Source organism: Asterias rubens, chromosome 1 (genome assembly GCF_902459465.1).
Source record: "Asterias rubens chromosome 1, eAstRub1.3, whole genome shotgun sequence".
Classification (NCBI taxonomy): domain Eukaryota; kingdom Metazoa; phylum Echinodermata; class Asteroidea; order Forcipulatida; family Asteriidae; genus Asterias; species Asterias rubens.
This window is the reverse complement of record NC_047062.1, coordinates 24,993,970-25,014,553: the sequence shown is the minus strand read 5'-3', so window position 1 is coordinate 25,014,553 and position 20,584 is coordinate 24,993,970. Positions and strand designations below refer to the sequence as shown.

At 40.0% G+C, this 20,584-nt stretch overlaps 1 protein-coding gene across 1 annotated transcript in view; it reads right to left on the bottom strand.

Moving 5' to 3' along the window:
* The window catches only part of LOC117289698 (kinetochore-associated protein 1-like), a 65,831-nt gene that overhangs the window by 19,902 nt on the left and 25,345 nt on the right, over positions 1-20,584 (bottom strand). Inside the window, exons 22-37 of the mRNA XM_033770977.1 lie at positions 20,113-20,241; positions 19,239-19,382; positions 17,898-18,002; positions 17,098-17,201; positions 16,318-16,417; positions 11,182-11,319; positions 9,723-9,848; positions 8,427-8,564; positions 7,581-7,715; positions 6,931-7,001; positions 5,699-5,800; positions 4,568-4,755; positions 3,608-3,705; positions 2,903-3,110; positions 1,433-1,620; positions 891-992 (exon numbers count right to left, since the gene is read on the bottom strand). Of these exons, the coding sequence (XP_033626868.1) occupies positions 891-992; positions 1,433-1,620; positions 2,903-3,110; positions 3,608-3,705; positions 4,568-4,755; positions 5,699-5,800; positions 6,931-7,001; positions 7,581-7,715; positions 8,427-8,564; positions 9,723-9,848; positions 11,182-11,319; positions 16,318-16,417; positions 17,098-17,201; positions 17,898-18,002; positions 19,239-19,382; positions 20,113-20,241 (2,076 nt within the window). The remainder of the gene's footprint in view (positions 1-890; positions 993-1,432; positions 1,621-2,902; positions 3,111-3,607; positions 3,706-4,567; positions 4,756-5,698; positions 5,801-6,930; positions 7,002-7,580; positions 7,716-8,426; positions 8,565-9,722; positions 9,849-11,181; positions 11,320-16,317; positions 16,418-17,097; positions 17,202-17,897; positions 18,003-19,238; positions 19,383-20,112; positions 20,242-20,584) is intronic.

Sequence of the window (20,584 nt, the reverse complement as noted above, 5' to 3'; positions counted from 1 at the left end):
AAATATCACTGTTGTGAGAAGTTTGGAGAATCAGAATTAAGAAGAAGTCTTGACATTTCAAAAAGTGCACACCGCTTGATTTCAGGAGAATGACTTCATAAAGAAGTGACAAGAACAGGACCAATAGGTGACTAAATAAGAAAGTACATTTTTTGAAAACATGTTGACACAACCAACAAGTGGTGGTGGGCTGTGGTTGAGCAATCAATCGCACTGAAATCAAGCTCTGCTGTTTCTGATTCTGGTCAGTGTAGTCTTTAATCTTATGGTCAACAAATTTTACCAAATAACTGTTGATTACAACTGATATTGATCACAAACTAATGACCTTACACTATTGATCCACAATAGTGACTAAACATCACTGATGATAATGACGACCCATTTATATTGACGACCCATTTATATTGACCTAACACTGCTGACTGCCAATTAATGACTGATCACTATTGACTGATAATAACCTTATCCATGAGTGCAGCAATGAACTCTCTCATCTTCTGGTTTCCAATCTTGGCAATCTGTCAGCTGACATCGACCCGTTTTATATGGACCTGACACTACTGACTGACAATTATTGACCTATCACTATTGATCGATAATAACCTTATCCATGAGTGTAGCAGTGAACTCTCTCATCTTCTGGTTTCCCATCTTGGCAATCTGTCAGCTGATATCGACCCGCTTTATATGGACCTGACACTACTGACTGACAATTATTGACCTCTCACTATTGACCGATAATAACCTTATCCATGAGTGTAGCAGTGAACTCTCTCATCTTCTGGTTTCCCATCTTGGCAATCTGTCAGCTGATATCGACCCGCTTTATATGGACCTGACACTACTGACTGACAATTATTGACCTATCACTATTGACCGATAATAACCTTATCCATGAGTGTAGCAGTGAACTCTCTCATCTTCTGGTTTCCCATCTTGGCAATCTGAGTGCATCTCTCTTGTTCTTTTCTGATCAGAGCTTGATATTCCTGAAAAAGTAAAACAGTTTAAATGAGTTCTGTATGAATGTTTGCTTTAGCAGCTCTTTATTTTCTTTCTACGAGTAGTCACAGACAACAAACAACAAAAACAACAGTTCACATTTGGTAAGATATTTTACTGTTCACATACATGTTTTTTTTTTATTACTGTGATTTTGTTGATTTTCTGAGAGTCTTCAAACAGTATATCTTCACCATTGAGAGTATGCCAAGCTGCCAGTTTTTGAGAGTACTTCTCTGGAAGATTTGTACAAGTATGAACTTCATCATCAGTGGCCACAACACATTGAAACAAACAATGCATTTTGTTTGTGTAACCATAAATCCTGTAACTTTGATATATCGCAACATCCATGAGACATGCTCCTGGGCGCTAAAAAAAAAAAAAAAAAATACCAACAATCCAAGCATGATTTATTCCGACTGACCTCATTATCTGGTAGTACATTCCCCATTGTGTTGGCTGCAGTGTATTGCAGACTGGTGGCTAGAGTCTCAGCTAGTACATGGAATGCCATCTCATATTGGTTGTTCTCTTGCAGACATTGAATCAATTCAAGGGATGCAGAAGTCAAGTGTTGTAGATACTGGCTCAGATTCTCTGGATTCAATACGTCTATAAGGAATGTAAGGAGAGGATGATAATATGATGAAGGTATATAGGATTTGAGGCATTGCATGGTGAGGTATCAATATATATTTGGTTTGCGGCACCATGTGTGTATCTACTTGCCAGGTAGAGTTTGTTCTTAGAGAACTGTCTTGCTTAATTTTACTACCGCAGCGTAGATTGTTAGGGTGTTTGGGAGACTTCTCAGTCTCCGAACATGCTGTCATTCCAAGTAGCTGCAGCTGAACTGTGGAATGGCATACCTAGGTTTCTTAAAGCCATTGGACACTTTCGGAACAGAAAAAAAATAAAAGTTCACAGATTTACAAATAACTTACAGGGTTAACAGAAGGTAATGGTGAAAGACTTCTCTTGAAATATTATTCCATTAAATGCTTTACTTTTTGAGAGAACATTAAAAAAAAATATAAATTCTCGATATCGAGAATTACGGATTTATGTTAAACACATGTCATGACACAGCGAAACGTGCGGAAACAAGGGTGGGTTTTCCCATTATTTTCTCCCGACTCCGATGACGGATTGAGCCTAAATTTTCACAGGTTTGTTATTTCATATATAAGTTGTGATACACGAAGTGTGGGCCTTGGACAATACTGTTTACCGAAAGTGTCTAATGGCTTTAAGGAGGTAATCATGGGCAATTACAAAATTGCTTTTAAAATTGTCTATTCATCGCTTACCAGTAATTTAACTGATAAGCTCTGTCTATCAGTTCTGTTTTTTGTTTTCATTTGTAGCTTTTCCTATAAGCACATAGAGACTTAGCACTGATTTGCACTGTACACATACAGATTATTGTTGTTATATCCCAAGTGCCAGAAACAGTCTAAAGCCTTGTTCCCATTGGACTTAATTTGGGTAAACTAACCGAGCCAATGGGTAACTTAGCCATTTTAAGTCCAATGCGAACAGCCCAGGAAATTTTCCTCCCAGGTAACTTACCTGACCCGAATGGGTAGTTTAACCGAGCCAAAGGAGGTCAGTTTAACCGAGCCAGAAAGTCCAATGCGGACGCGACGACTCGGTTAAATCTCCCATCCGTCCGTGACCCGAAGAAGCTGGCATGTTTTGTCACGGAAAAATAAGATTTTCGTGATTATCAAACTATTCAATGTTACGCAGGGGGCCAGATCGGTTAGTTTACCCACATTCTCGGTAAGAATAAATCCAAGTGCTGACGGTGGGAAAGTTAACCCGTTGGAATGTTACCCAGCGTCATGGTTAAGTTACCCAAAATATGAATCCAGTGGGAACACAGCTATACCTTGTAAGTCCACAGCAGTCCTTCCAGCCATTCTGTTATTCTCCAGAGGAAGGCTCGTAGATCTGGCTCTAGGCAAACATGACATCATGAACTTGCAGGTTGTAGGTAGAGCATAAGATGAGGTCAGTACCAGGGTGTCTTCCTTGAAGTAATGGCTGAAAGTCCAGTCTACATATGGGTCACGCTTTGTCTCTAAGCTGCTTAGCGTCTATAAGTGATAGTGGAAAATGTCAAAGGTTAAACCTCACAGAGTGTTACATTATAATTATCAGGCGCGTCACTTGGCTCTTGAGAAAATAGCATAAAATATTTGGGAACACGAACTGACCTACATATACGTGGTATAGGCTTCAATGAACTTTCAGCCTATTTAATAAAAAATTTGGCTAAAGAATTTGGGAGATAAAGACAAAAACCAAGCTGCCTGTGAAGATGGCGCAGATCAGAAAGTATCTTTCGAATGTAACAGGGCTGTATGTCTGTCTTTGATGTTCATTGCTTTTCGGAAGACACTCCATACAACCAATCAAAAAGGGTGATTATAATGGAAACAACGAAAAGCAGTTGACACAATTGTTTGTCAGAGATTTGTTTTTATTTCAGATGGTTACCTAAGTTATATAAGTTTTTGTCTGTCGAGACAAAAGGATAAAGAATACCACGTTGAAAATCCTGACAAATCCTGATTTCCATGAGAAAGCCTACCTGTACTGAGACTCCATAGTCCCCACTCTCACACTGATGATAAACTGAATCAGTCAAACGTACGAGTTTGCACAACTCTGAACAGTCACATAACATATCTTAAGATGGGGAAAAAAGGCAAATACCTGTAACTATTACGCAAGTCAAAACAGGGAGACAGCCAATATAGCTTTGGAACTCCTTGCCTGGTGCATCTTTCCCTCCATCCTACAATCTAGACTGTTTAAAGACACTGGACATTTTTGGTAATTGTCAAAAGACCAGTCTTCTCACTTGGTGTACATGTATCTCAACATTTGCACAAAACCTGTGAAAAATTGAGCTCAATCGGTGATCAAAGTAGGGAGATTATAATGAAAGAAAAAACATCCTTGTCATACGAAGTTGTGTGCTTTCAGATGCGCGATTTCGAGACCTCAAATTCTAAATCTGAGGTCTCAAAATCAAATTCGTGGAAAATTACTTCTTTCTAGAAAACTATGTCACATCGGAGGGAGCCGTTTCTCACAATGTTTTTCACTATCAACCTTTTCCCGTTGCTCGTTACCAAGTAAGGTTTTGTGCTAATAATTATTTTGAGTATTAAATAACCAAAAGTGTCCACTGCCTTTAAAGATGAATATAAATTCATACCTTCCTTCATTCAATCATTTTTTCTTCTTGTTGCCCCTAACCAAATTAAGCTTTGTTTGGGGCAAATTTAAAAAAACAAAAAAATAAGTTATGCCTCTATATGAACAACAAAACATGCGTTGTTTTATTGACTACTTTAGTTATAACTTTTTTACCCTGACAAATTGGCTTTGATACCCTTTGCAAAAATGACTGGGCTTATACTTTATGACTCAACTCTATTTTACAAATATATTTCTATGTGTTTTTATTGTAAGAGTACACACTGGGAAAACAATTTCCTTGTGTTTTAATAAGACCGCAATAACTTGAGTTGAATTGACTTACTTTGATGGCAGTGTGTGAGTGCCTTACAGGCTAGCTGGTAGAGCTCTCTAGATAAGCTAGGCTCATCACCAGAGGTAGTGTTGTTCATAATGCTAGGGTGTGATGAAGACCATAATTCACATACTGTATGAGTTACTCTATAGATCGTCTCTGAGATGGTTGGGTTGCAGGTGTACTCAGAAAGCTCCCTGTGGACAAACAGAAAATCAGCCAACATTATTGGTATTATTAGTATCTGTTGTGTTCGCCCACAACAATACAAATACACAAAAAATACGAGGCAAATCGAACAACTATAAAACAGAAACAACAAAGCAAGAAACATAGGCCTAGCCCTAGAGACATACAGAATAGCAAAGTGCAGCCAATATGATGACAGGAGAGCAACTAGGCGAGCATGGAGAACAGAAGAATTATTGTCATGAAGAAAACGAAAACTAGGTTGTAAAGCTTCTGACTGCCAACCCCAGACAAAGATTTGGTCAAAATCAAGGGACCGCAAAAGGGTTCAGATTGCCAGCACATTAAATCTGAGGTCATTGGTTCAAATCCTGTTGCTTTAGTCGATTGGTCTTTGTTCAACCCTGAATGAATTCCAATTTAAGCAGTCACTTGTGACTACGCAAGTCAATGTACCAGCCATTACTCAAATCTAACTCGCAAAAATTGAGTTAGATTTAATCTGAAAGACCAGTTATTTAGTTATTTGTGTCGAAACAAATAATGTCAATGATAAGCCTGGCCAACATAGACAATGTTAAAAGATGTTAAATTGGCAACAGGGATAAAGAATATTCATTTTTGTTTTACATGTACATGTACACCAATGTGTGTTAGCACCGTATACTCAGTATTTTACAGAGCTCTGTGAAAAAATCACAGGCATATAATAATAATATTAAAGAGTATTTATAAGGCGCCAAAATCCACCAAATGAGGTGCTCAAGGCGCTCATATTGCTCGGGTGGGATTAGAACCCACCACCTTTGCAATTCTAGAGCAGTGTCATACCAACTAGACCACCGAGATAGCTAGAGGCAGTTCAAATCCTATGTTTTAGCAGCGGGTACTGCACCGATAAACAATGTTCGTAAATAATGAAACACAAAGTTTGTTGACAAAGAAACTTACTTGCATATTTTCAGAGCTGTCTTGATCTGGCCAGTCTGGGCTGCTTTTATGGCAAGTTGACACTTAAGATCCTCATGAGATGTACCAAGTATCCGAGCCAGACTAGAAGAATGGATAGAGAAGGGTTCTTTTATTAGCATAAAACCTTACTTGGTATCGAGTAATGGGGAGAGGTTGATAGTCTAAAACATTGTGAGAAACGGCTTCCTCTCAAGTAACAGAGTTTTCGAGAAAGAAGTAATTTCCTCCGAAGTTGATTTTGAGACCTCGGAAATAGATTTTGAGGTCTTGAAATCAAGCATTTGAAAGCACACAACTTCGTACGATATAAGCTCAAATCTTGCCAGGTTTGTTATTTCATGCATATGTTGAGATACACCAAGTGAGAAGACTGGTCTTTGACAGTTACCAATAGTGTCCAGTGTCTTTAAATATATAATTATTCTTTAATCTTTAGACTATTGTGCCAACTTCACATGCTGAAGACAGGAGGTACGTTGAGATATGCACAAATCATGGATGGACTGTACAAAAAACGAACAATTAACTTAAGGAGTGCAGAGGAGTGCGATAAGATGTGCAAGTCTTGTGCATATTCAATACTAAATAAATAAAAACTTGTGCATATTCACACATTTTGGGGACCACTACCTGGTCCAGCATACATTGCAATAATGTGTGAAGGAAACAAAGTCGCGTGTTTTCCCAATGTTCAGATATGTGGGAGACTTGCAATTGGTCTGCAATTTTCCTGTGAGTTGAGCTGTATAATGAATTAACTTTTCTAAAAAAACAATAAAGCAATACTGTACTTGATGTTTTTGTACAAGAAACCTTGTTGATTCAATGTAGGTTGTTTATATCCTTTTTTTAACACACCTCTTGCTTGTTCAGTATTCTGGTTGGCTGAAACACGGTCACGTGGGGTGAACTAATATAGTCTAGTGACCGTGACCGCGCGCACGTGTTTTGCAGGAATAGTGCCCGCCCGGCACTAGTCTTTGAAAATAGTGCCTTGTTACAGCGCCCATTCTTGGCGTGAACCGTGAACAGCAACTACAAAACTTCCTTCCTTTTTTATGGATGTCTGTTCTTATTTCACATTTAAGACCAAGAAATAGGTCCCTCTTCTGGTCACTCACAGGCCCGAGGGAGAATAGATGTACACTAGTAACCGAACTATGCCAGTCATAATGTGTATAATAGAGCATGAAGCTAACAACTAAAAGTACCTGGATATTTTGGTGAAATCTTTCTCAGGTGATTCTTTTCTCTTCTTCTCACCTTGGCACATTGTCTCTTTCTACAATAAAAAAAACATATTGTGAAGTTTCTAAAACTCTGATGGAGAACAATTGGTGACAGGGAGAGTTAAATGGGTGACTTACGCATAGCTTTTGAACCTTGTTCATCCACGAATTAAAATCACATTTTACGACAGGCTTTTTCTGATACTGCTGGCAAATATTTCACAAAAAACATGGGGCCTTCATCTCTACATGTATATCCTGAAGGACGAAGCAGTAATGGTTAAGAGTCTCACTTAAGGACACGACAACTGTCAAAACAAGGACTCGAACCCTGCAATTTGATGACCAAAAACAGCAGAGTTTTGGTTCCAGTGCGCTTGGCCATTAAACGGAGGCAAGATATTGTCACAAGTCTTAGGGCCCAGTCACACGGGGCAACTTTTACAGGCAAATTGGAGGCAACCAACTGCAGTGCATGCTAAAGGACCACTTTGGTAATTTTTGGAAACGATGACTTCTGATTCCTAATAAAAATTATGTGAACATTCATGGTGAATGGATTCTCTTCTTGGACATTGCCTGGAACTGGTTGCCTGTAAACTGCCTTGTGTGACATGACTCTATATATTTACCTGTTTATCATCCATATTACTGTCTCTAGCTACAGATTTCTTGAGGTAGAATGCAGTCAGATGTTTGGTTAACACAGCCTTCCTGATGTTTGCTGTGCGGAAATCCTCTAAGGGTAGAAACTCATCGTACTCAACCTATTGGGGTATAACAAACAGACATCTACATGTACTGAAAAAACAATTAACATGTATCTGTTCGGGACTATAAAGTCAGTAGTGCACTTTGTATGGATTTCATAAAATTGCTTTTGCAGATTTTGGAGCTCCTGCTAAATGGGGTTTATTGATCAAGAGTGTTCATTTAAGTATTTGTTTGGCAAAAATAAACATTAGTTTTCAAAGTAAAACATTTATTTGCTGATTCCGAAATATGTTTTCAAAATTATATGCACTTTTTATTTAATGACCTTTTGATCCTTATGAGTATAAAATTGCAATTAATGATCTCATACATGTCATAGCACTGAGCTGAAGACATTGATCCTGGAGTCGATTTCACAAAGATAATCCTAACTTAGGAGTTATTAAAAAAATAAGGCTAGTCCTAAGTTAGGATGAGATAAGACTAGTCTTAACTCTTTGTGAAATCACCCCTGATCATCCAACTAAAGATGGGTTGCAATACGCGTCATGGACAGCCATCTTTGATGTATTAACAAGGGCAAAGTGCACGCGTCTACGCGCTGCGCATGACTCTCAGCCGATGGTAGCTCCTCAAGCGTGCACAATTCATCAAATATGGCGGCCGATGACGCCTATTGCAATCCATCTATAGACTGTGCAAGTTTCATGATATGCATTGTACTTATTTGGTAGTAAATCGGATGGCTATGTTATGTCTGGTACCTGTAATGACAGCATGCATTTGAGATCCTTCTGTAGATCTTGCAGGTGCCTGACTTCTAATGGTTCCGTTATCCTGCTCAGAAGGAACTTAAGGATACTGACAATGCCCTTGGTGATAAGTATTATCTCATTCTTGTCCTGAAAGAAATATTTGAATATATTTTTATTTATGCTAGGGATTAATGGTTCTGCAATCAATCAATGAACACAATGAATACTCTAGAGCTTTTGAAGAAAATTCAACTTGTTTACAAGGGGGCCAATTTGATAACACTTTTAAGCAGGAAGAAATGCTTAGCAAATTTGAGTTAGGGCACCAGTCCCAAGAATGTAAACTCTATACAATTTCGGCTAATAATAGTAAACATTTCTGGTATCTGTTTCTGCTATAAAGCCAGATCTTGCGCTTACAGGCTTTATGTGATTGGTGCTTATCAGGTACAGAGAAAGCCACCAGTTCTTTTCAGAGCTACTCATGCTAACTTAAGAGACTTAGGTGTCACTGCAAACCTCTAGCCTCAAAGGCCTAATATAAATACTACAGCCACATTCTGGATATGAGGGTCTTCGGGGGGGGGGGGGGGGGGGGGATTGTTTCCACAGCTCCATAGGTCAAATCTTGCAGTGGAAACTACTTATCTCACAGAATCACACGACACTACCTACGTGAACTCATTTGCATCAAGGAACCTTCTCGTACACTAAGATCAAACGCTGCAACCATTTTACTACGTAGAACTGTCAACACTGTCACATATGGCCAGAGACCATTTTCATACACAGCTCCCGAACTCTGGAACCGGCTTCCAATACACATTAGAAATGCTCACTCACTGGATCTATTCAAGAAATCACTTAAAACTCATCTGCTCACTCCGTGACTTTTTCAATATCCTGCCAGCTATCTTACATTGGCGTACTTTCCTTTGCCTATAGTTGTATATATTAATGTAGTTTAAGTAGTTTTCTTTGTATGTTTGTTATCATGCCTGTACAGCGCATTGGGGTCTGTCTTTGACGGAATGCGCTCTACAAGAGTGATTTATTATTATTATTATTATTATTATTATTATTATTAACAATCCATGACTGCATACATGTTTTGATGGTGTGTTTTGGAAGTCAAATATTCCTCATAAATGTGTAATTTTCATGGAATAATTCAGCTCTCAGTAGCGATAAAAGTTTTGGTAATTCTCTATGCCTGTCATGTGTACCTGTACACTAGCGTTAGGCGCGCAGGGCAGTTCCTTTACATTTACTTGAATTGAACAACATTTGCTTGACTCTATTTACCTCTTGGTCCAGAATGTTTTGCGTTGGTTCATTGAGAAGGACCTCTGACCAGGTCACGATCCTTCTGGCACATTCCATTGCTTCTGAGGGGTTCATTGATGACAGTAGCTCAATGCAATCCTGAATCTGTTGCAACGTACACATTTGTTTTCAATTGATTAAGATTAATCAGACAGCATGTTTTTGGAGTAAATTATTTCTCTTTTTTTCTCATGTAAACGGGTTGACTTTATGCACGTTAACTAAATAGAACTTTTTCATAGAGGTTTGTTCAGGCCCAAGCCCAGGCACCAGTATACAATTGTTGCACGCTGTGACGGGATCCATGGCGTTTTGTACACCCGAGGGGGCAAAGCCGAGGGTGCCATTTGCCACCGAGGGTGTACAAAACCCATGGACCCCAGTCACAGCTCGCAACAATTGTTTTGTTATACCTTGGTAACATTGTTATTCCTCTTCTTGAAGTTCTGTCAAACATTATTACGACGGAGTAATGCAGAGTTTAATCATGGTTTAATAAGCAGACGACCAGTTCAAATAAGAAACAATTTTTCACCTGTTCCCTCAAACCCGCGTGTGTTTCTTCACAGCGCTGGAAATCGATCAACGGTGGGAACGATAAAGGTGATGTACACCGGTTAACATCACTTTTCATGTTACATGTACCCGCCGCGCTGTGCATTACGCGTAGCGCGCATCCTTAGCCATGGTACATGAGTTTTTGTTGCACATCACGTGATTGGTTCTCCACCAATCAAACTTCACAGTTTGTTACCGAGGTAAAACAATTAATGATGGCACACGTTTTGTGAAACACATACCGATCGAAACGTTGAGTCAGAACCAACACTAATCAAAAGAGAAACTTGAGGTGTTACTGCAAACATCTTTTAGTACTTCCACCACGCAAAGTTTCAAAACCTACTTTTATGCACACTGTAAGCAAGGACTTAATTCCGACAACATTGAGCTAAGGTGAGTCTCAATTTTAGGATGTTACCGTCACTCAGGTCCTTAAAAAAAAACTGTTTGTATTTGCTATAAGCTTTTGCAAATTCACAGTAACTTTAAAAGAAGTGTATACACATGTACATTAAAAAGAGAAAACATTAAAAAGAGAAAACACGATTTGAAATTATCAAAAGCAAGTTTGATTATAGTTTCAATCTGAAAACTTACTGATTATAAATGTCATACCAGAGTTAATATTCTGTCTGAATTACTGTCTAAGTCAAGTAAATAGCATTTAAAGATCCAAAATCAGCAATGCTTATTTTGATTGCCACAATTTAAGTAAGTCTTATATAAATATGCACAAAATCCCTGAAAATGTGAATAATTTGTTCCCGTTGTTTAAACTAAATTGAGACAAGTTGTTAGTTGTGATGTTGTGTGTTTGTTGAAAACTAGATGGTTTGAAAGAGTGAAGTTCTCAAAAACAATTTAGTCAAAATCTTACCCTGTCATGTTGAATGAGAAACCTAAGCCTAAAAATGGAGACATCTATTGTGGATAAATGATTGTAGGTCTTAGCAACTTGAAGAGCATCCCCAAGACAATCACAGCCGTCACTAACGAGGATGTTCTTAATCACCATCTGGAAAGAACAAAAACACGATGTACTATACTATAAATCCTCCATGGTGAACAGAGATTTGTGTAGATCCTTCACAGTAGTCTTCATAACTATATAGCATAAAGAAAAAGCAGGAGTTTGAGCCGATCACTTTTCACTAGGAAAGCTTGCTGTCCATTGACATCCACTCTGTGAAAAATTAAGTAATGGATTGGAATCCCAACCGTGGCTCGAAGAAAAAAAAAGAAGAAAAGATGTTAATTTTTTGCATCAGGGTTAAAAAAAAAAAATGTTGTTTTTATCCTTATCACCGATGCCAGAAAAGCACTGTATAGAGCGCTTTCTGAGTCCAGCAGAAAATAAACCCGAAGGCATACAACTTGAAATGGGACTGCAAACCTATGACCCATGCATTCTAGAGCAAGGTTCTGAACCGCTAGACGACCAAGGCATACAACTTGAAATGGGACTGCAAAGCTATGACCCATGCATTCTAGAGCAAGGTTCTGTACCGCTAGACGACCAAGGCATACAACTTGAAATGGGACTGCAAACCTATGACCCATGCATTCTAGAGCAAGGTTCTGTACCGCTAGACGACCAAGGCATACAACTTGAAATGGGACTGCAAACCTATGACCCATGCATTCTAGAGCAAGGTTCTGTACCGCTAGACGACCAAGGCATACAACTTGAAATGGGACTGCAAACCTATGACCCATGCATTCTAGAGCAAGGTTCTGAACCGCTAGACGACCAAGGCATACAACTTGAAATGGGACTGCAAACCTATGACCCATGCATTCTAGAGCAAGGTTCTGAACCGCTAGACGACCAAGGCATACAACTTGAAATGGGACTGCAAACCTATGACCCATGCATTCTAGAGCAAGGTTCTGAACCGCTAGACGACCAAGGCCAGAGATGCCAACATTGAATTTTAAAAAAGAGTAGCATCTCCCAAATGTTAAGGGCGAATGCAGCTTGGGCTCCCTAAACCGATCTTTCTATTACTCTCTACAATGCTAATTAGCTCATTTTCAGGCATTGTTGTGAAATAACAATTACCTGTATGCATCAACAGAACAGCTACAAATGTTTATAATGGCCAGTGAAAAAAAAAATTGAAAAAAAACCCTGATTTCCCTCATCTTCTGACTATGTTTCAAAAATAAATGTAACATAAAAAAGGGTGGTCTTACTTAAATGTAACATAAAAAAGGGTGGCCTTACTTAAATGTTTTTGTTTTAATGATCAGAAACGCAACAACAAGCTATTGGGAGAGTGAGGAGAAAAAAAAAAAAAAAAAAAAAAAAAACGTGTCCGGATTTTGGGCAAAAAATACGTGTCCGTATTTTGGGCATTGTCAAGGCATTGTCTGGACATCGACGCTACAATTACTGGTAGGAAAACATGGAAACTGTCTAGCTTAGACCACACAGGCCACTCAGTTGAAGGTATTTTTGTTCAGAAGGTCTCCTTTTTTTGTCGCCATTATTTCGTACTTTTTTTGCCAAGCTTCGATAAAGTACATGTACAGCCAGCGTGGGCACAATAATAGTGGATACATGAGGAATGAGGTTACTGTGACACGTTAGCTCAACACACAACCCCATTCCCCACGCACGTGTGCACTATTCCCCCCATCATGTAATAGAGATCAATGGGTACGATCTAGCATAAAAGCACTAGCGTAAAAAATGCACACTCAGCCGGCCAGCCAGCGGGGGAGGGCACGCAACAATCACTACGTCGAGACACGTACATTGTTCGATTGAATTCGCCGCTATTATTCAACACTGCGTTCTAAAATTAAAAGTGTTTTTTTCTTTTCTGTTACAATTGTTTTGATATTTTTCTTAATTTTTATTTCCACTTAATAGTTCATTAGTTGTTTGCATGTATTGTACGATTTAATAAAATTATATTGGCCGGCTTGTTTAGCGTGTTTTATTGAGTATTATCGTAGCGTCGTAGTCACGGCTCGAAATCATATTTGCTACGCCCAAATCGTGTATGTTGGTATCTCTGCAAGGCATACAACTTGAAATGGGACTGCAAACCTATGACCCATGCATTCTAGAGCAAGGTTCTGAACCGCTAGACGACCAAGGCATACAACTTGAAATGGGACTGCAAACCTATGACCCATGCATTCTAGAGCAAGGTTCTGAACCGCTAGACGACCAAGGCATACAACTTGAAATGGGACTGCAAACCTATGACCCATGCATTCTAGAGCAAGGTTCTGAACCGCTAGACGACCAAGGCATACAACTTGAAATGGGACTGCAAACCTATGACCCATGCATTCTAGAGCAAGGTTCTGAACCGCTAGACGACCAAGGCATACAACTTGAAATGGGACTGCAAACCTATGACCCATGCATTCTAGAGCAAGGTTCTGAACCGCTAGACGACCAAGGCATACAACTTGAAATGGGACTGCAAACCTATGACCCATGCATTCTAGAGCAAGGTTCTGAACCGCTAGACGACCAAGGCATACAACTTGAAATGGGACTGCAAAGCTATGACCCATGCATTCTAGAGCAAGGTTCTGTACCGCTAGACGACCAAGGCATACAACTTGAAATGGGACTGCAAACCTATGACCCATGCATTCTAGAGCAAGGTTCTGAACCGCTAGACGACCAAGGCATACAACTTGAAATGGGACTGCAAACCTATGACCCATGCATTCTAGAGCAAGGTTCTGAACCGCTAGACGACCAAGGCATACAACTTGAAATGGGACTGCAAACCTATGACCCATGCATTCTAGAGCAAGGTTCTGAACCGCTAGACGACCAAGGCATACAACTTGAAATGGGACTGCAAACCTATGACCCATGCATTCTAGAGCAAGGTTCTGAACCGCTAGACGACCAAGGCATACAACTTGAAATGGGACTGCAAACCTATGACCCATGCATTCTAGAGCAAGGTTCTGAACCGCTAGACGACCAAGGCATACAACTTGAAATGGGACTGCAAACCTATGACCCATGCATTCTAGAGCAAGGTTCTGAACCGCTAGACGACCAAGGCATACAACTTGAAATGGGACTGCAAACCTATGACCCATGCATTCTAGAGCAAGGTTCTGAACCGCTAGACGACCAAGGCATACAACTTGAAATGGGACTGCAAACCTATGACCCATGCATTCTAGAGCAAGGTTCTGAACCGCTAGACGACCAAGGCATACAACTTGAAATGGGACTGCAAACCTATGACCCATGCATTCTAGAGCAAGGTTCTGAACCGCTAGACGACCAAGGCATACAACTTGAAATGGGACTGCAAACCTATGACCCATGCATTCTAGAGCAAGGTTCTGAACCGCTAGACGACCAAGGCATACAACTTGAAATGGGACTGCAAACCTATGACCCATGCATTCTAGAGCAAGGTTCTGAACCGCTAGACGACCAAGGCATACAACTTGAAATGGGACTGCAAACCTATGACCCATGCATTCTAGAGCAAGGTTCTGAACCGCTAGACGACCAAGGCATACAACTTGAAATGGGACTGCAAACCTATGACCCATGCATTCTAGAGCAAGGTTCTGAACCGCTAGACGACCAAGGCATACAACTTGAAATGGGACTGCAAACCTATGACCCATGCATTCTAGAGCAAGGTTCTGAACCGCTAGACGACCAAGGCATACAACTTGAAATGGGACTGCAAACCTATGACCCATGCATTCTAGAGCAAGGTTCTGAACCGCTAGACGACCAAGGCATACAACTTGAAATGGGACTGCAAACCTATGACCCATGCATTCTAGAGCAAGGTTCTGAACCGCTAGACGACCAAGGCATACAACTTGAAATGGGACTGCAAACCTATGACCCATGCATTCTAGAGCAAGGTTCTGAACCGCTAGACGACCAAGGCATACAACTTGAAATGGGACTGCAAACCTATGACCCATGCATTCTAGAGCAAGGTTCTGAACCGCTAGACGACCAAGGCATACAACTTGAAATGGGACTGCAAACCTATGACCCATGCATTCTAGAGCAAGGTTCTGAACCGCTAGACGACCAAGGCATACAACTTGAAATGGGACTGCAAACCTATGACCCATGCATTCTAGAGCAAGGTTCTGAACCGCTAGACGACCAAGGCATACAACTTGAAATGGGACTGCAAACCTATGACCCATGCATTCTAGAGCAAGGTTCTGAACCGCTAGACGACCAAGGCATACAACTTGAAATGGGACTGCAAACCTATGACCCATGCATTCTAGAGCAAGGTTCTGAACCGCTAGACGACCAAGGCATACAACTTGAAATGGGACTGCAAACCTATGACCCATGCATTCTAGAGCAAGGTTCTGAACCGCTAGACGACCAAGGCATACAACTTGAAATGGGACTGCAAACCTATGACCCATGCATTCTAGAGCAAGGTTCTGTACCGCTAGACGACCAAGGCATACAACTTGAAATGGGACTGCAAACCTATGACCCATGCATTCTAGAGCAAGGTTCTGAACCGCTAGACGACCAAGGCATACAACTTGAAATGGGACTGCAAACCTATGACCCATGCATTCTAGAGCAAGGTTCTGAACCGCTAGACGACCAAGGCATACAACTTGAAATGGGACTGCAAACCTATGACCCATGCATTCTAGAGCAAGGTTCTGTACCGCTAGACGACCAAGGCATACAACTTGAAATGGGACTGCAAACCTATGACCCATGCATTCTAGAGCAAGGTTCTGAACCGCTAGACGACCAAGGCATACAACTTGAAATGGGACTGCAAACCTATGACCCATGCATTCTAGAGCAAGGTTCTGAACCGCTAGACGACCAAGCTCACCCTTTGATGACGTATCAATCCTATAAGTGTCAGCGATACTTCAATTGATGTAACAACTTCCACAGAAGAGCAGTAATCAACCAATCCAGTAGAAACTGATAGAACGACTGTACCTACTTTCATATAACAAATCATTGATCTATCCAAGGTAGGTATGAATTCTCACTTACCCAGGCATTATCCTTGCGTACGTTGTCATGTCGAAGGTCATATTTAGCCAGCATTTTTTTAAGTTGAACCAACTTGTACTTGCCACGTAGCTCTTCAACTCTGTAGAAAGTGAAAATAATATTTATATCATCGGTGGACCAGAGTTTATTTTACGAGACCAGACTCAAAATGAGTTAAACAGCCACCCTTCAGGGAAGATCTATTTCATGTGCCTTTATGTGTAAGTGTACTTTGATACTTTTGAAAGAGAATTGAAAGATAATTAGTATATTACAAAAAGAGGTATTTTATTCAATGGGAAACTTTGAGGCGCTAGGTGGCAGCAGACTTACCAGGTAAATTTCCATTTTTTACGTAGCTCTGAGCTTGCGCACATTACCGAGAACAATGTAATTTACCTGGTAAGTCTGCTGCCACCAAGCGTCCCAAAAGTCTCCCATTGAAAAACACAAGACTACCTTCAATCGTCCCCAGCACCTGCTTTAACCAAAGGCGCTGGGATGGGCAAACGCATCATGCACGCTCATCGGTTTAATAATGCGCAGTCCCATCATGCATGACACTCACACTGCGCCATATTTATATGCACTGTACGCATGACGTAATTCCTGAAAAAGAATCTGTGTAAGCGATTAGCCCATCCCAGAGGTCCTGGATAGACTGGCCGCTGGGGCCGAGCGAAAAAGACCACCGGGCTTGCCCCAAAGCTGAAATCACAGGCCTCGGGCCTGCATAGTCCAGTGTTCATTTCAAGCCCTGACATTACTACTATGACTAACTTTGGATGCTTGAGGCTGAGTCCTTGATGTACGAGTTGTTCCATCTTGTCATTCCATGGCATTGAGGCACTGATCATCAGAGAGTAGATTGCTAGACATTTACACTGTGTGGAACAACAAAAACATTATGAGAAACCAATGAGGATCAATGGCCTCTCACAATCTTAGCATGAAAACAGTTAGAAATATTTTTGTCATTAACCGAGTGTCATTGCCGAGTGGTAAAGAGCATCAAATTCAAGTTCTGGTGCAGTCACCGGAGTGTGGGTTCGAATTCCGGTCGTGACACTTGTGTCCTTGAGCAAGATACTTTACTATAATTGCTTCTCTTCACCCAGGGGTATAAATGGGTACCTGCGAGGGTAGAGGTTGATATTGTGTATGAAAAGCCACAAGCGCCTTACAGGCAGCTCAGGGCTGTATACTCCCAAGGGAGTTGAGAAACATTAACGGGGTGTTATTGGCCCTATAACCAGGGTACTAATGTAAAGCGCATTGGTACGGTTATTGTGAAATGCGCTATATAAGAATTGTTATTATTATTATTATTATTATTATTAACCCCTTAGACTAGAGACCATTTGTTTCTGTATAATCATTCTACGCATCGTCTTTTCAGTCATAGCTCCTACACTTTGGAACAAGCTACCTACCCACATTCAAGCAGCTCCTTCATTGGACACTTTCAAATCTCAACTTAAAACCCATCTGTTCTGTCAATCTGGTTATAGCGCGTACAAACTTCCGTATTTAGCACTCTATAAATGTTGTAATTATTATTTATTATTATGGTTTCCTACCTCGATATCTTTGATGCAGTGGATGATTGCAATGGTTTTAGCTTCCCAGAAAGCTTCATACACGTAGGTGACACTCCGACCCTGGGCGTAGCTTTTCAGCAGGTCCTGGGGAAAAAACAAAATAAAATATAGGAATGGTGCATCTTTTCAAATGAATATTCATTGGATCTTAAGAATATATCATTAATCCTGTTGTTTGTTTTTTCTGTGATTTTTTTGTATTTGTATGTTTTTTGTCGCATAATGGAATGAATAAAAAAAAAAAAAAAAAAAAAAAAAAAGTTTGGGTCTGAACAAAGAAAAATTAAATGGAGCAGGACTTAAAGCAATGAACTCTGGATTCAAGTAGGAGCGCTCTATCAACTGGGCTATCCAGCCCTACTTAGCCAATCTTTTTGTTCGGGATGCCAGTCATAAAGGGACAGTCCATCATTGGTCTTTGAAATGAATTTTTATTCATAAATACCTCAGACAGTTTCGCTATTCCTACTGGTGGAGAGCGCGTCACGTGGGTGTGTGTATAAACCTTTGTTTATGACCGGTGAAAAGTGTTAATTCATGGGCGTGACACGCGACCTTGCACCTGTTCTTATAAGTTTCTTCATTCCTATTTGTCAAGAGCAACGGCTAAAACAGTTGTGCCAAATCATGCGATACGCACAACGCGCACAGCATTCCCTTATAAGGAGTTGTTTACCCAAGGGCGGCGGAGGGCTTTACCATTTCATAGCTGGAGGGGTGTTGTGTTGAAAGAAATCATTTAACAATTAAAATTTTTGCATTTATTTTACTTTTTGACCAAAAAGGTATTTATGAATGGGAATCAAAGTGTGTTGAATCGGTTTTCAACTAGTGGTTTAAACCGGCCGAGGCCTGGTTCTTGATAATTTACCTCGACTTCGTCTCGGTAAAATTATCAAGAACCAGGCCTCGTTGGGATTAAACCACCGGTTGAAAACCTCTTCACCACACATTGATTCCCTTAGTAAAACTCTCAGAAAACAGTAAGAGTTGGCACAGCCTTGCTTTGAAGGAATGGTATGACAAATTTTCAAAGAGTGAATTCATTCATTCAATCTTCTAGTTTAAAGAAAAAATCTTAAAACAAGGACAAATCTGGTTGAAAGAAACATGTCGAGGGATGATAAATCATTGGTTGAAGGAAAATCACATTCAACTTTTAATCCTCTTGTTTCGAGAAAAACCTTTTGACATTAAGGCATAGTGTTTTTTGAAAGATTACACTTGGTCCAATCAACAAGTTATCAAGAAAACATATTTGTACAAATTATTGTGTGCAATGGACACGGTTGGTTTTATGTTATAGTAGTATGAACTGACCTGTATATAATGCAGCAGTAACTTATCTCCATTCAGGTTGTGTTCTTGAATGTAAGGTTGGACCAGCTTTGCTATCGTGCCAGGAATTAGTTCCGGAGCTGCGACGCGATCAAGCATCCGGAACACCAAGGTGCTGGTTGTCTCCTGGTAAATAAGGGGAATAAGTGATCAATTCTTGGAAATCAAAACCCTATTTCATAGTCATAGAGATTCCCCACTTATTATCAAATATAGAGCTGAGAAGGGTATGGTGTAACCCCTTAGAATTTACATAAAGAAGAAGAGACAATTCAAAGAACAGTTTAAAGCCATTGGACCCTTTCGGTAAACAGTATCGTCCAAGGCCCACACTTCGTGTACCACAACTTATATATAAAATAACAAACCTGTGAAAATTAAGGCTCAATCGGTCATTGGAGTCGGGAGAAAATAACGGGAAAACCCACTCTTGTTTTCGCACGTTTCGCTGTGTCATGACATGTATTTAAAATAAATCCGTAAGTCTCGAAGTAAAGCATTTCATGGAATAATATTTCAAGAGAAGTCTTTCACCATTACCTTCTGTAAACCCTGTAAGTTATTTGTGAACTTTTTTTTGTCTGTACCGAAAGTGTCCAATGGCTTTAAGTATACAAGTGATGACTAGGGACATAAATGATGATCAAGGTACTACAATATTTGCACAATATAACATTTCTATGGAGTACACTACCTTATTAAGTGATGAAAAGGGGCCAAAGAAGGTGCTTTAAATACAGGTTGAAGGTGCTTGCCAAAATGGTCACCCACTCGACCTTAAAGGCATTGCCTTGAACCATTAAATCAAGAAGATAATAGTAGTAGTAGTAGTAGAAAGTACTAAATTATGAAATACCTGTGAGTAGTCCGCCAGTGATAGTTTGCATTGATACTTTGTATGTAGTCTCAATAGCTCCTTCAGATGTTTAATCAAGTCCTGTAGTTTACACACAGCCTCTGTACAGTCAAACTCTGCATTGATCACCTATAGAAAAAAAAAGTCAATAAGTAGGAAACTCTTTGGTACATAATCGAGCAGGGAATGGTTTCTACAATTTTCTCTGGAAAGAGGTTCTAAGCAAATAATTGTTGATCTATGTATACTTGTTTTACTCTACACTGATAGTGATAAAAACTGGAGACTCCAGTCTCCATTCAAACAATTTTTTTTGAACAAAATTATTGGCTTGGTTATTATCACTTCAAATCAAAGAGCATTACCATCTAAAAACTCAGAAAAGACAACAATTCCCCTTTTCCCATGCATGGAGAAAGTTATCAAGACTAGCAATCATGTTACTGCAAAATAACAATCAGCGGTCAAGATT